The following is a 14198-nucleotide window of genomic DNA, read 5'->3' as shown; positions in this document are numbered from 1 at the left end:
GCATCTAATACACATAAGAAGTAAGTAAGCAATGAGCAGGTTGACTGACTTCCCTGAACCATTTAATCATATATGAATCAGAAACACGCCAATAACTAGTCTCCAGCTGGTTTCTCTGGCATGCTGTTTCTCTGCGGGCAGCACAGTGTGGTGATGGAGGACACAGACTCAAGTAGGACTGCTTGGCTTTACCTCTCAACTTGGCACTCCCCGGTGGTGTAGCCCCAGGGGCAGAGTAGAAAGAAACAAGATAACTGTGGGGCTTGTGGAGAAATTTTTATTTCATGCTCCAGGAACATATATAAATGAAGATTTTTACTTTAGAAAGCTCACATTTGATTTTGTGTGAAATATAGTTTGAAAAAGTACTGAACTGTTACAATAGTGTAATCGTCTATCATAAATGATAACGATTTGAGTCAAAGCAATGGCATTTGAGATAACAATAAATCAGCAAAAGAGATCAAAATTAATGAAGGAATCCTGTAAATTAGAGAAATGCTAAAGACTTGGTTGCCTGATTACCGACAGTTTGAAGTTAGAGATAAAAGGTTTAATTTATGAGATAAAAATTTTTTTGTATGATCGATTCTGGAAAAACTTCCAAAAGAGTTGAGCAGGCAAAAAGGCAGCAGGAGTTTTAATCAAGCTAACGGTAGATATCTGCATATGTGAAATGACTTCAAAAGAAGGAAATACTATTAACGAAGAAAGAAAATGGAACAGAAAGCAAAGAGGACTGAGGAGAGAATGTGGAAAATGCCCACGTTCATGAGTAGAAGGTTGTGGAGCAATCAGTGAAAAGAAATAAAGAGGAATGAGCCAGAAAGGAAAAGAGAAATATTTAATATTACAAAAGCAAAGGGATATGTAAGGAATAAAGGATAGACAACAGTTTACAAAGTACAGAGGGTGCTTACTGGAAAAAAAAAAAAAAGACTTCGGATTTCCAGGGAAAATTAGCAAAATGCCTTTTGAGCCAAATTTCAAAGGGTTAAGATGAAGTAAAGCTAAAATGAGCAAATGAAGACTATTATCTGAATGTTGGCTGTCATTTTGGTCGTTTTGAATGACAGCTTTCCCCCCTTCCCCACATTTGGATGACTCTTTTTAGTTTATTATTCGATACTTATTGGTAAAAGGTTTGTTTCCAATAGGCTAAATCTATCGTACACTTCAAGGAGATGACTTTCACTCTCAATGTAACATTGTTAAAATTTTTCCAAGTTACCTGAATCATAAAAAATTGAAATAAAATAAACCAAAAGAAAAGTAAGTGAAGGGTATGATATGGGAATAATGAGTCTGAATTTCTGAGTCCTGTTAGCAGGAGAGCTACATTCAAAGAGGGTCGTAAACCTTCCTTCTCCCTTCTCAGCAAGCTCGCTGGGCTCCCGGCTTTGTGCACAGAGCGTGGAGAAGCTCGCCTTTGCAGAGGTTATCTTACTTTGGAGAGTATCGAATTAATGTTGTTGGCAGTGGATTCTAGCATGTTCTTCAATTGTTATGGTTCCCGTGCTTAAATGACTAACATTGCGCCTGGCCGGCGTGGCTCAGTTGTTGAGCATCGACCTATGAACCAGGAGGTCACTGTTGTATTCCCGGTCAGGGTACATGCCTGGGTTGCAGGCTCATCCCCAGTGTGGGCTGTGCAGGAGGCAGCCGATCAATGATTTTCTCTCATCACTGATGTTTCTCTCTCTCTTCTTCTTCTCCCTTCTTCTTTGAAATCAATCAAAATATATTTTTTAATAGAAATGGCTAATATTGCAGTGGTTGTTAGGACCTCCACTTATCGTGATTATATTTTCAATATCTGGTGTACCCTTACTTCTGTGTAGTTTCACCAATTAATTACATTTTTACAACGTGTCTTAATATCCCTCTTAGTGTTAACATGCAATACAAGAAATGTTATAGCGTGCGCACGTGTGTGTGTGTGTGTGTGTGTGTGTGTGTGTGTGTGTGTGGTCTTGTTTTACAATTCCTGGTGTTTGTGTGTAATTGAGTTCATTCCTTTCCTTCATGTACGTGACATGCATTAATTTGGTCACTCCTCCCAGCTTGCTAGTGAAGCTTAAACAGCCACTTTCTATTTTGTGCAGGAGCACTTGACCTTACTTATTTCTGTGCTGGTGGCAGTAATAAAGACACTCAGCACAATAACTGTGTGTGCACTGTCCTCTTTCTCCCTTTAGCCAGGAAAATGTGTTATTATTACTATGGCTGCTGATGTTATTGTTGTCCTATTTTGAAGATTTAAAAAGAAAAAGAACCAGAACTAAGTGACTTTTCAAAGACATTAGCAAGTGAGTGGTGAGCAGGAATGTAGAGCCTGTTAGGAAACTGAAGTGCTATAGGACTACTACAGACGGTCAGAAAGGCAGCTAGGAGGGATCGAAGTAGGGAGAAAGCAGGAGCAGACTCTCAACCCGGACAGCTTCCCCTGCCTGGTTAGCGGGATGTCAGCTGAACCAACTTCAAGCCTCTGCAGGGAGGCCATAGAGAAGTCTTCAGCTTGCCGCCGTCAGTGGGCACGTGGTGGCACTCGGATGCAGGGAGATAGGTACAGGGAGTGTGTGGTGGTTGCCATGAGAAAAGAAAAGAAATATAATGTATCCAATAAAATTATCTTCTACTTGAGCAACACTCTAATTTATCGGACAGAGTAAAGAAAGAAACGGGGAGGGGGGTGTACTTGCCTTGATGACAGTGAAGAATTCTTGGCAGGGAGGCAAGGAAAGGCAGAGATGAAAATGATGAAGGGGTCTGGTGCCTGCCTTTGTAACCATGAAGTGCTAACATACTTTGGCTGCTCAGTAGCAGCAGTTGGCAGCAACAGAGGGCTTGGGTTTTGCTGTGGTTTTTAATGAACCTACAGTTTATACCCATGTCATTAGAAGATATAGAGGGAAGAATAAAATAAAGGCCCATGTTCCTCTCAAGTCCAGAATAGCCTTAGCAAATTGTAGCAGCATAACCTGGTAGTTGAGTAGGCAGGCTCTGACATTATTTTGGCTTTCTCCACTTAATGCTGTGTGATTTGCACAAATTACATAGCCTCTCTGTGCCTCAGTAGAATTACAGATAGTTTTAGTACTTATAAAATATTCCATCACTTATAAAATAAGGATGATACTAGGACTTGCTTCAAAACTGCTGAGAGAAACAGGAGTTAATTTAAATAAAGTATTTAGCACAGTGGCTGGTACAGAGTAAATAATCAATAAATGGAACCACTTACTATAATCTAAGGTGTGCTATGACTACTTGCAAGCCAATTTAAGGAAAAAATATTCTGAAAATTACTCTTTTCTAACAGTCTCCAGAAGAAAAGAATACATAATTCCACATGATAAATCATAAAATAGAGAACAAACATATTTTAGGAAATATTTGGTTAGGTCTACCACTTGAAGAAGTCACTCCCCTTAATTGTGATGCTTTGATTTATTTTACCACTTAGTGTACTTATTCATTAATTGAATTTATTTGTTTGTTTTAGACAGGGTGGGGAAGTTAAAATTTTGTATTATTATGAAAATATATAAATTTAAGCTATTATGTATACCAAATATAATGCATAAATAGAATTAACCAATTAAATTATACACTAACATATTTTAACATACATCTGATGCACATTTCTTTATTTTATTTGACTATGGAAGAGAGATAAATAACTTTTTAAAAAAGTGACTACTTTTGTGTTTCGCTGGTGTTATTTTTACATTTATTATTTGGAGCACATAGGTAATTCTGAACTAGTATTAAGATCCCCTCAGAAATTAAAAAAAAAAAGATCCCCTCAGATATAATCTGTTTATAGGTCCCGTGGTTGTGGAAAAAGTGTAAGAATAATTATCCTGTTTTTAGAGGCACATGAATGAATTATTTGAGTTAAAATACAAAGAAATTTAAATCAGATATTGAAGTATGTCTGCTTAATAGGTTTCTCTGATTCGATTTACCATTACAAAATCCAGGACTGATGGGATGAACTCTTCTTAAGGCCTTCTGAGTAGATGTTGGTGATATTCCTGCCCTTCATGCCTTAATTTGAACCCAAAGAACTGGGGAGTGACCCAAAGTTGTTGCCATGCAAAACCCATTGGAAAGTCACTATTTCAAATATTTGGATGGTGACTTTTCTTCCTGTGGACAAATGTTTCTCTAAAAAAAATCCCATATTTTACATCAGTAGACCTCTTTGAGAGACTGGTTTTTACATCAGTTGACCTCTTTGAGAGACTGGTTTATACGTGCCTTAAAAAATTCCAACAATTAGACAAAAATATGTCGTTTTTCTTTAGTTCCTGGCAAGAGTGGACGGAAGAGGAAGAGAAAATTAACTTCTGTTTGCCTTACATAGTAATACTAAATTTTTGTTTTTCATTCCATATTTAATTTTTCTATGCAACCTTAAAGCAATTCTATGCAATGCAGAAGTCCACCTATTAATTATTATGAATTTTGTTTTCTTTTGGGTTTGTTTCAAAAGAATTTTTAAATGACTCATTAAGAGACACAGGCAGACACAAAATCGCCTAAATCTATTCAGTCATCAGATAAAATCTAGGAGTAGCTTTACCTGCCCTTTTTTTTGTGTGTGTGTAGATGAGTACAAGTGACTGGAGGTATAATAAAGTAAAATGACTTTAAAGCACCATCAGGGAGTTACAGAAATAAAATTGTAATTTATTTCAATGTTACATCAATACCAAGAAATTAACTCAGAAGCGACTGAGTTGAAAACGGTAAATAAATTGAGTATTATAAAAGGCCTCTATAATTTAACAGATTATTTTAATGCACATTTTAAATGATTGTGCAGGGAAAATAAAAGGAAGTGGTAATATTCTCCTAGAACACATATCAGTTACCTTTCTATTATATTGCTTTCTCTACTTTTAAAAAATACAAGATTCAAAACATCCTGGGAAGGAGTTTGTATCAGAGGGAAGCACTAAGGAAGATTATGGTAGGGTCCAAGTCACAGCTGGAGTGAGTTTAAGTAACCGTGTCCCTTGCTCTCTGGTCTAGCACAAAAATAAAATGATGGATGCTCATACTTAGATTATCATTAAAATACCTTTCTTGCTATTCATAAGGTGACCTTCCACTTGTATCCACTATCATCAATTCTCAATCATTCGCAGTGAAAGGGAAGAAACCTTAGTGTGCATTGGTTCAAAATCTTCTAATTTTGGAAAATTTCAAAATGATTTGCTTTCCTGATTTTGTTTAGTGTCAATTGATGTCCACAGGAGATAGCAGATATTTACTCTCCAGCAAGGGAAAGTTGGGCTGGGGTTAAAATAAAATCATGGATAATTTCAGAAAGTGAGGAGATGACCTATAGAAAATAGAGCATGTAGTTTATTTCAGCAAGCAATTTCATGCGTGTTTGTGCGTGCAAATAAATACAGCATTTTTATTAAAGAAAATGCAGTATACAAAGATTAATGCTTTCTAACCAACTTCCTCTAGCTTCTGTTTCAATGTATTTCAAGCATTCTTTTTTCACAACATAACTTCATCCAAACCACTGTCCTCCAAAGGTCCAAGTTATATTAGAAAATCATGTAATCTGAATTTATAGTAAACCAGTTTCAGCTTCTTTTTAGAGACCCAGTTAGGAAGCTGATCTACCTTTAAAATATAATTATTTTCCATAGTTTTATTCATAACTTTTTAAAATTCTGGCATTCAAATCAATTAATCTTTTGTCTAAAAAACAAACAAAACAAAACAAAACATAAAACAAAGCGAGGAGTAAAGACTAAAAGAAGCAATTACAAACACAAACCCAAAAGGGTTTTCATTTCCCCCAAAAAATCATTGTGTATCACAAAGGTAAAATGTTTTTATGAATTGCCGGGGTTTTTTAATTTGTTTTTAAGATATCCTGTAAATTTGAAATCTCAAATTCCAGAGGATGTCAAGCAACAGTGTACTTAATCAGAATATATTTATCCATATGATATTAAATATTTTGTTTAAAACGACCTTTGGTTTAGAAAATTTGCAATAGTCTCTTTAGAAATTGAAGTATATAAATATTGACACACATATATATTAGTAATAGTCCTAACAAAACAATCCTGCTTAAAACTCATTAACAATAGATGCAGACATAAAGTCAAATTAAAACATGAATGTGAATAATTCAGTAAAAACATTTTTACTACTTCTGTACCAATCTCCTGAATATTTCTACATTCAATTTTCTATGTCAATTTCCATCATAACTCATAGCTGTTTCTTTGAAAGCAAACCTAAGAATGAGAATTATAACATCTCTGGAGAATTATGTTTTCTCTGAGAGCCCTCTAACTCATTTCTGAAATTCAAAGGCACATTTTTAAGGAGTGATTTACAAATAATCCACCTTGCCTATAACAAGTAGAATTCCTATAAATGAGAATGTTTCTTTCATTTGAAAACAAGCTACAGCGAATCAAGAAAACCTTGGAGCCCATTTAGTCTCATTTTCACTTTTGTAGATTAATAAATTATTAAATGCGTTTGATAATTTCCTCTGCAATGGCAATACATTTTTTTATATTGAGTCTCTATCCTGAAAGTATATCTGAAAAAAAAAAAAAAACCTAAGTAGACAATTTTCACTACAGAATAGAAGACCAAAGAGTAAGTGTCTAGTAAGCCTACTTGAAATTGCATCCTACAGCTCCTTGTTCCTGTATCTCTGAAATGCATACATTTTAGCATCCATCAGTCAAGAATGGGGGGGAAGGGAGAGAATTGAACTTACCAGGCCTCAGGATGACCCTACATAATTTAAGCCAGTTGACACTTTACTTCCAGACTTCTTAATCATTCATATTTTTCTATTATGGTGAATAAAAATTCAGCTTAGCTACATTTCAATTCTAGAGTTTTTCTTTGTAAAAGCAAGTGACAACTTGCCTTTTGAATAGTCTTTTCTAACTGTCATTCCATTATTGAAAATAAGAGTATTAAGAATTTTGGTCACCACATAACTAATGGAATTTAGAAAATAAAGAAACTCATAAATATTCAAAGGATCCTCTTGATACTTCAAAGAAGAGAGATTTTTCTATTTATTTCTTTACAACAGTACGCATTTGAGATCACCCGCTAAACAAGTGAGAATCCAGAATATACAAAAGACAACCCTCCCATTTCCCAGCTATCTTCCAGCAATTCAGTTCAGGGTTTTATTTTATGTTACCATCATCTCAGATATGTCTTAATCTCTTACAAACCTAGTGACAAATTTTAAGGATCTAATATTGCAATTAAATAAATATAATAAAATATATTCTGTAGTACCACTAAGTTATGGCGATCATATGACTAATTCAACTGAAACAATTCAACTCATTTTTAAAATAAATAGATCTTCAGTTTAATGAAGACATTCAAATAGAGTTGCAGTCTGTTTAAGGAACAGATACTTGGAGAGATAGCAAAATAAACAGACATTTTATGCATATTTATATATAAACGTACTCTCAAAACATGAAGGAAAAGCTGGGTTCTGAGGTGCATCCCTCAGTCTAGTCCATGTAACCCCATGTCTAGTGATGACATAACTGATAATTTAACTGAGGAACATCGGGAGTTGGGGTTCAATGGTGATGCAAACAGAAAGTCCTCTACAGAAACCTACTGAATGAGCAGGGGTTGGAATCAAAAGGAATCTAGAAAATATTGGGTCCATTCCTCTGTCCTCGGCTGAACTAAACATGAATCTCTTTTCAACAGCTGATAAGGTAGAATTTGAAGTCAGTTGCCTTAGAGATGTCTGATGATTTGAACTGAGAGCATCTTTTCTTTACAACCTTTGCCCCATCTCATGCTGGACTTCTAAGAATATGTTAAGTTCATTCTGGTTGAAAATGTCAGGGTGTTTCTGAGGAAAGAGAAAAAGGATAGCAGTCATGTATGTGTGGACATATGTGACGTGTGATACTGTGCAAAGGGGATGTATGCGTGTAGTGTATATGCATATGTATCGTTTATTTCCCTTGAGACCTTAGGAAACATCCTGTGGTTGCAGACCTTGTATTCCTTTGAGAGGATAGCTGAAATGTTTGACATTTCAAAGCCCAGGGAGCCTTCTGGAACTGCAAAACTAGCAAAGCTGTCCCGTGAGAGGGCAGGAGGGGCCAGGCCTGGGCCAAGTCTTCCCTGGCTGTCATCCAGGACTGACCCCAGTGGTTATCCTTCACCCTGCCCTTTGCGCTGGGGTGAAGGTGCAGGGGAGGACACCCAGAGCTCACAGAGAGGCTGCAGTTAGTTCCTTTGATGAAACGAGGAAACCAGGATATGTGGGGCTATGAGCTGCCTTCATGGGTTGACAGCTGTGCTGTGCGAAGTGCGTGTGCTGTTTGGCAAACTGGCTTTTGGTTTTGGCTTCCTACAAAAGGAGCAGAAGGAGGGGCTGCCCTGGCTCCCAGTGCCCACAGGGCCCCCTCTCCTGGCCGCTAAGCGCCAACCACTGCTGGCGTTGAGTGCGTGCGCTCCTGTCTTTGTGCGCGTCTGTTTGTGTAGCTGTTTACATGTGACTGTCAATCTATCTGTCTGTGTGACAGAGACAGAGAGACGCCCACGGAAAGTTCCCTCTAGCAAAAAAAAAAAAAGATGCCCCCGGGGTTTTCCTTGCTACATCGCTGGCACCCGGTCGGCTGTGCCTAGGATGCTGTCACTGTCACTCCTTATTTTGCTTCCTCCGCGTGATTTATTTACAATTCTACGGGAGTAAGAAATGTGCGCCTACTGAAAAGCCTTTTCTGTCTGTGACCTTACTTCTCTGAAGAGACAACGTGTTCGAGAGGAAAGAACCTGAAAGGGTGTAAGCACTGCGCCCCTCCAGATTGTAAAAGGTCATGGCTAAGAGTCCAGGACCCAGGCACAGACTCCAGGGATTGGAATCCCGCCGGCTCGGCCACTTAAACTAGCCGTGTGCCCTGGGCAAAGAGCTGCTCCCCCGTGCCTCCATTTCTCCGTTTGCTGAATGGGGACAGTAACGGCGCCCTGCTCCTAGAGTTGTGAAGATTAAATACATGCAAAACGCTGAGAACACTGGCAGTTGCTATGCGTTAGATACCAACACCATCCTCAGCATCGCTGCGTGCAATTTGGAGAAGGGCTATTCTGGCCACTCTTCCCCACCCGTTAGCACTAGACCTCTGTACATGCCCATGTCCCAATGCAAAGGCCGGACAGAACCCTACCCCTCCCGCTCCACGCCCTCCAGCAGCAGCCGCCGCCCGCCTCCTCCTCCCGGGAAGACCAGCTGTCAGGCGCACCACACCTGGGAGCGCGCTGCGGAGACCGAGGCGCACAAAGGTAAATGACTTTCTCCGGAGCGCGGGCCCCTCCCTCTCCTGGTAGAAGAGTGTAGCGGGGGTGTTTTCCTACCTGCCCCAGGTTTTTGCCCTTCTTACTGCCGCCGAAAGCCAGTCCTTGGTAGGTGCCCGCAGATCGATTGGAGGCCTGCAGTGGCGTCTCCCCGCCCAGAGAGGACTTGATGGAGTTGAGTTTGGCCCGCGAACTGCCGAGCTGTGAGCTCTCCACCATCAGCACCGCGGCCAGGAGGAGCAGACAGCGGGAGGAGTCCTTGCCCCGCATCCACGCGGCCATATCCGGGCGAGGGGTCCCGGGGAGGGAGGCGCCAAGGCCGGGGGGTTCTGATGCAGGGGTGGGGGGGGGGAGGACCCAACACGGGGCCGCTCAGTGGGGGCGCGGAGGCTCGCAGACTCCGTTCCCCAACCCCTCTTGGCGGCGGGGGCCCCGCACCGTGTGAACTCAAAGTCTCACGCCTCACACCGGGAGCTAGTGCGACCCAGGCAAGACCCACTGCACCGCCAGGGCAGGAAGTTCTGCAGTAACTGGAAGCAATCAAAGGTGACCCGCCTTCTCGCCAAGGAGGCGTGACCCGAGGTGCAAGAAGACTCAGCCCCGCGGACCGCACCGCTTCCGCTGCTCCTTGCCCCGCGCGCCTCCGTGGTCTCCGCGGTCCGGTGCTCCGAGTCGCTCACCAGGTCCACACGAGTTCCTTCTCCGTTGGCCTCCCTGGCCTCTCTCTCTCCTCTTTCCCTCCCCTCCTGGAGTCCTCCTGGTCAGTGTCAGCCGGCGCTATATCGGGAGGCCAGGCACCTCTCCCAGACCGAGCCCTCGAGGCCTGAGGCCAGCCGGGGTCTGGCCACGCGCGCGGACAGTTTCCCGGAGGAGCGCCTGCCCCTGGTTCACACCCGGCCGCCCAGCGCCGCCGGGGGCGTCCGCGATGCTCCGGAGCGGTCCCGCGCTCCGCTCCCGCCGTCTGTCTCGGGCTCCGCGCGCCTGCTCTCCCACCGCCGCCGCCCCCTTTTGCTTTTTATAGCTTCACTTAGTGGTGTGTTTTTTTCTCCCTCCGCCCCCAATTCAAGAGTGACAAAGAGTGAAAACGCTTTTCTCACCCCCCCCCATGTGCCCGCCCCCCTCTCCTCCTCCCCTCGGCGGCTTCCCTCCGGTTTCTCCCTCTCTCCCCCCCTCCCGTCTTCGTCCTCCCCACAATTGAGAAAATGGGTTTCACCCCCAGAGGAACGTGAGGGCTCCGAACAACAACCGCTCCAGGGGGTGGGAGGGCCTGTGGGGGCGGGAGGCGTGCACGCGTGGACGTGGACAGCGGCTAGCCGCCACCGCGCGTGGGGACCGCCGGCGCCCTGCCTTCCCTCCCGGTGCATCTTCCGCGCGCGACTCCCGAGAGGAGCGCTGGGAAGCCCCGCGGGGGACGGAGGGAAGCGGGCGTGTGGGCGCTCACACTGCGGTCTGTGTGCGCTCAGGCTGGGCTCCAGCCGGTGCCTCCCAGCGGACGCGAGAGGCTGGCTCTGTGTTGGCGCGGCTGACCCGACGGGGTGCCCGGCGATCCGGAGGGGAGCTCTGTCACCCGGGAAAGGCAACCGGAGAACGGCTGGGCTGGAAAGACGGGGTCCCCTTTCCCTCTCCCAGGAGGCGTTTAGGACGTTCTAGCCTCGGTGTTCTCCGCCCTCCACCCAAACACACACGCAGCCTATATCCATGTCTGTGAGGGGCTGGAAGGAGTGGGGTGCCCTCGAGCGTGATCCCCTAGGTTTGAACCTCACAGCTGCACCCGGCATCCCTACCGCGCCAGGCAACTGCCGCCTGGGCAGAGAGGAAACCCCAGAGAGGAAGGAATGGAGGCAGGGCGCCCTCTGAGTGCCGCCTTCCGCGGCGTCCTGACTCCCAGCCCCTGGGAATTCCATGGGAAACGTCCCTGCCAGACCCCGCGGCTCCCCAAGTCCAGCTCGCTGCTGCGGAGATCCAAGGAGGCTCCAAGAAGAGTTGGGGCGAGCGGCGCTGGGGGGCGCCAGTGGCAGCGGCCAGGCGAGGCGCGGAAGCGCTGCGAGATAAGTTGTCCCGGGCAAGCTCCGGGCCGAGGGAGGTTTAGCCCTCAGAGGGCAACCGAAGCTTCCAAAGCCAGGCGAGGACTGGCTCCGAAGCAGTTTGCATTTCTCCTTCTCGGTCTGGAATGCCTGCGCGCAGGGAAACCAAGGCAGCGCAGCCCAGCTTGGGGGCTGACTGCTAGGGGCCCAGGCGTCTCTCCCCAGCCGCACCGCTAAAATGTTCCTACCTGGGTTCCTTCGCGTTCACACCTGATCCTGGCACACACCAGCCGGCCCCTACAGGAGTGAGAATTCAAACATGTCCCTCCGTAAGAAAGGCAGTGACTCTTTCTTTTCCCCCAAAGAAGGCCGAGACCAAAGTGTGAATTTATAGCTGGGTTCTTTCAGATAGCACCAGCTTTGTGAGTCTGTGGAATTCTTCATTTTCAGAAAGTTGTGTGTGTGTGTGTGTGTGTGTATGTATGTGTGTGTGTGTGTGTGTGTGTGTGTGTGTGTGTTTATACACGAGCAAAGGGGGAGTTAAAACTTGAGGAGCCCTCTGACATATTTCCTTATTATCTTTGGATTGCCTTGTGCTCCCTTAGGGTAAGATTTTCACATTTTAAAAAAAAAATGTATTTTTACTTTTTAAAAATATGTGCCCAGGAATGGATTTTTAAGGACAAGTGGAGCGTTCCAGGCACCAGTGGAGGGCAAGGAAAGTGACCCTGCTCTATAAATAAGAACTTGGAGTCAGAGCTTAGACTTCACAGGAGGGCATATCTTTTGCTTTTATTCTGACTTGTCAATCAGAAAACATTAGAGAAATGGTGAGATTAAGTTAGGACTCTACTGGTTTAGATAGTTTTCAGGAGTATTTTAAGCAAAAGGAAAAACAAGAGTACCAGCTCACTATGTAGCAAGAAGTCACTCTGCATCTATTTTGAAGGGTGTAGGTATCCACCACCTGCTAAAGAACGGACTCAGATGAACCAAAAGAAAATTCGAAGACACTTCCTCTGTTTATGTCAGTTCCCTCTTTCTTTTTTTGATAATTCTTTAGTGTTGAAAGTATTACATATGTCCCTTTTTGCCTTATTGACCCCTTCCAACCTCCCCCCACCCCAGGCCTTCAGCACCCCATTGTCTGTGTCCACGGATTATGCATATATGCATACAATGTCCTTGATTACCTCCCAGCCACCCACCCTCCCTTACCTTGCCTCTGAGATTCCACACTCTTCCATGTTTCCATGTCCCTGGATCCACTCTGTTCATCAGTTAATTTTGTTACTTAGATTTCACATATGAGTGTGATCATGTGATACTTGTCTTTCTCTGACTGACTTATTTCACTTAGCATGATACTCTCCAGGTCCCTCCATGCTGTCTCAAAGGGCTCAAAGGGTAAGAGATTCTCTTTTTTAAATTTTTTTTTTTTTTTACCACTGCATAGTGTTCCATGGTATAAATGTACCACAGCTTTTTTATCCACTCATCTACTAATGGGCACTGGGCTGTTTCGATGTCTTAGCTATGGTAGATTGTGCTGCTATGAACATAGGAGTGCATACATTCTTTCTGAATGGTGCTTCAGGTTTCTTAGGATATGTTCCTAGAAGTGGGATCACTGGCTCAAATGGCAGTTCCATATTTAATTTTTTGAGGAAACTCCATACTGTTTTTCATAGTGGCTGCGCCAGCCTGCATTCCTACCAGCAGTGTACTAGGCTTCCCTTTTCTCCACATCCTCGCCAGTCAGTTCCCTCTTTCTTTACCTCCAACCAAAATAAGATCCCACATAACTGTTGTGATATGTACTGCTAAAAAAGGAAAGTGATATCACACTCAGCATATTTACTCTCAAGAAACCCCTCAGCTTGGGGTATCATGATAAAGAGATTACCTCAAAGGCTTACCCAATACCCTATGAGCTTCAAAAGTCAATTTTTATAGTTAAAAATTAAAATTCACATGAAATTCACTTGCACAAATATTCTCATATACATATATAAAACAAAATCACACTATGGATTCAATGCTAAAACATACACAACTATATCTTAGGACTAAAAGGAGGTAAAAACTAATTTAATTTATGATCCAAATGCTCTCTGTGAAATTGTGTAACAGACAGAAACAGACACACATAAACCGTATGTTGACAAGTAGATATGCATGCACAAAATCAACTAACTGCAAATAAACATAGTCTTTGGATTACTGTCATAACCCCACATGTGTTTTCTCCTGTGTTTAATAAGTATGAAGATAAGAGCTTCATATTTAATTAGAAAAAGAGGTTTTTATGCCTCTTGCAATAACATCATTAGGAAGAAAATATATAAAAGCAACACTGTGTAGGAAAGTAAGAATAGGGTTCTCTTGTCCAGAAGAAAGTACCTCTGTGGACAGTTTTTCCTTTGGCCATTCTTCCCTCATACTTAGCTCCTCCAGTTGTGGGATCCTTTTAGTTCCTAGAAAACCACAACTGTCTCAGCAGTTGTTTCTGGATCCTGGCTTCCCTCTGAATACTTAACCCCAAGTTTAGCTAAATGTATACCTCATCACCTTATTCTTGTTTTCCATCCCATTGTCTCTCTCTCTCTCTCTCTCTCTCTCTCTCTCTCTCTCTCTCTCTCTCTCTCTCTCTGCATTAGTAACCACTTCTTACAACAGTCTTCTTAGCAGTTGTTCATGTACTCGCTGCATATTTGTTAAGTTCAGGACCATGATGATGCCAAGGTGAATCAGCCAGGGCCTTGGCCATGGAGAGGCTGCAGTCCACTGTCAAGGCCACACCTCACTGAAACCTGCCCTTAG

At 43.2% G+C, this 14198-nt stretch overlaps 1 protein-coding gene across 1 annotated transcript in view; it reads right to left on the bottom strand.

Annotated features, from left to right (window-relative positions):
- The window catches only part of DKK2 (dickkopf WNT signaling pathway inhibitor 2), a 114767-nt gene extending 104698 nt beyond the window's left edge, over window positions 1-10069 (bottom strand). Inside the window, exon 1 of the mRNA XM_008150254.3 lies at window positions 9412-10069. Within this exon, the coding sequence (XP_008148476.1) occupies window positions 9412-9633 (222 nt within the window). The 5' untranslated portion in view covers window positions 9634-10069. The remainder of the gene's footprint in view (window positions 1-9411) is intronic.
- Window positions 10070-14198: the final 4129 nt, after the last annotated feature.

Source organism: Eptesicus fuscus, chromosome 2, assembly GCF_027574615.1.
Source record: "Eptesicus fuscus isolate TK198812 chromosome 2, DD_ASM_mEF_20220401, whole genome shotgun sequence".
In the NCBI taxonomy this organism is placed as follows: domain Eukaryota; kingdom Metazoa; phylum Chordata; class Mammalia; order Chiroptera; family Vespertilionidae; genus Eptesicus; species Eptesicus fuscus.
This window is presented reverse-complemented; position numbering and strand designations above follow the sequence as displayed.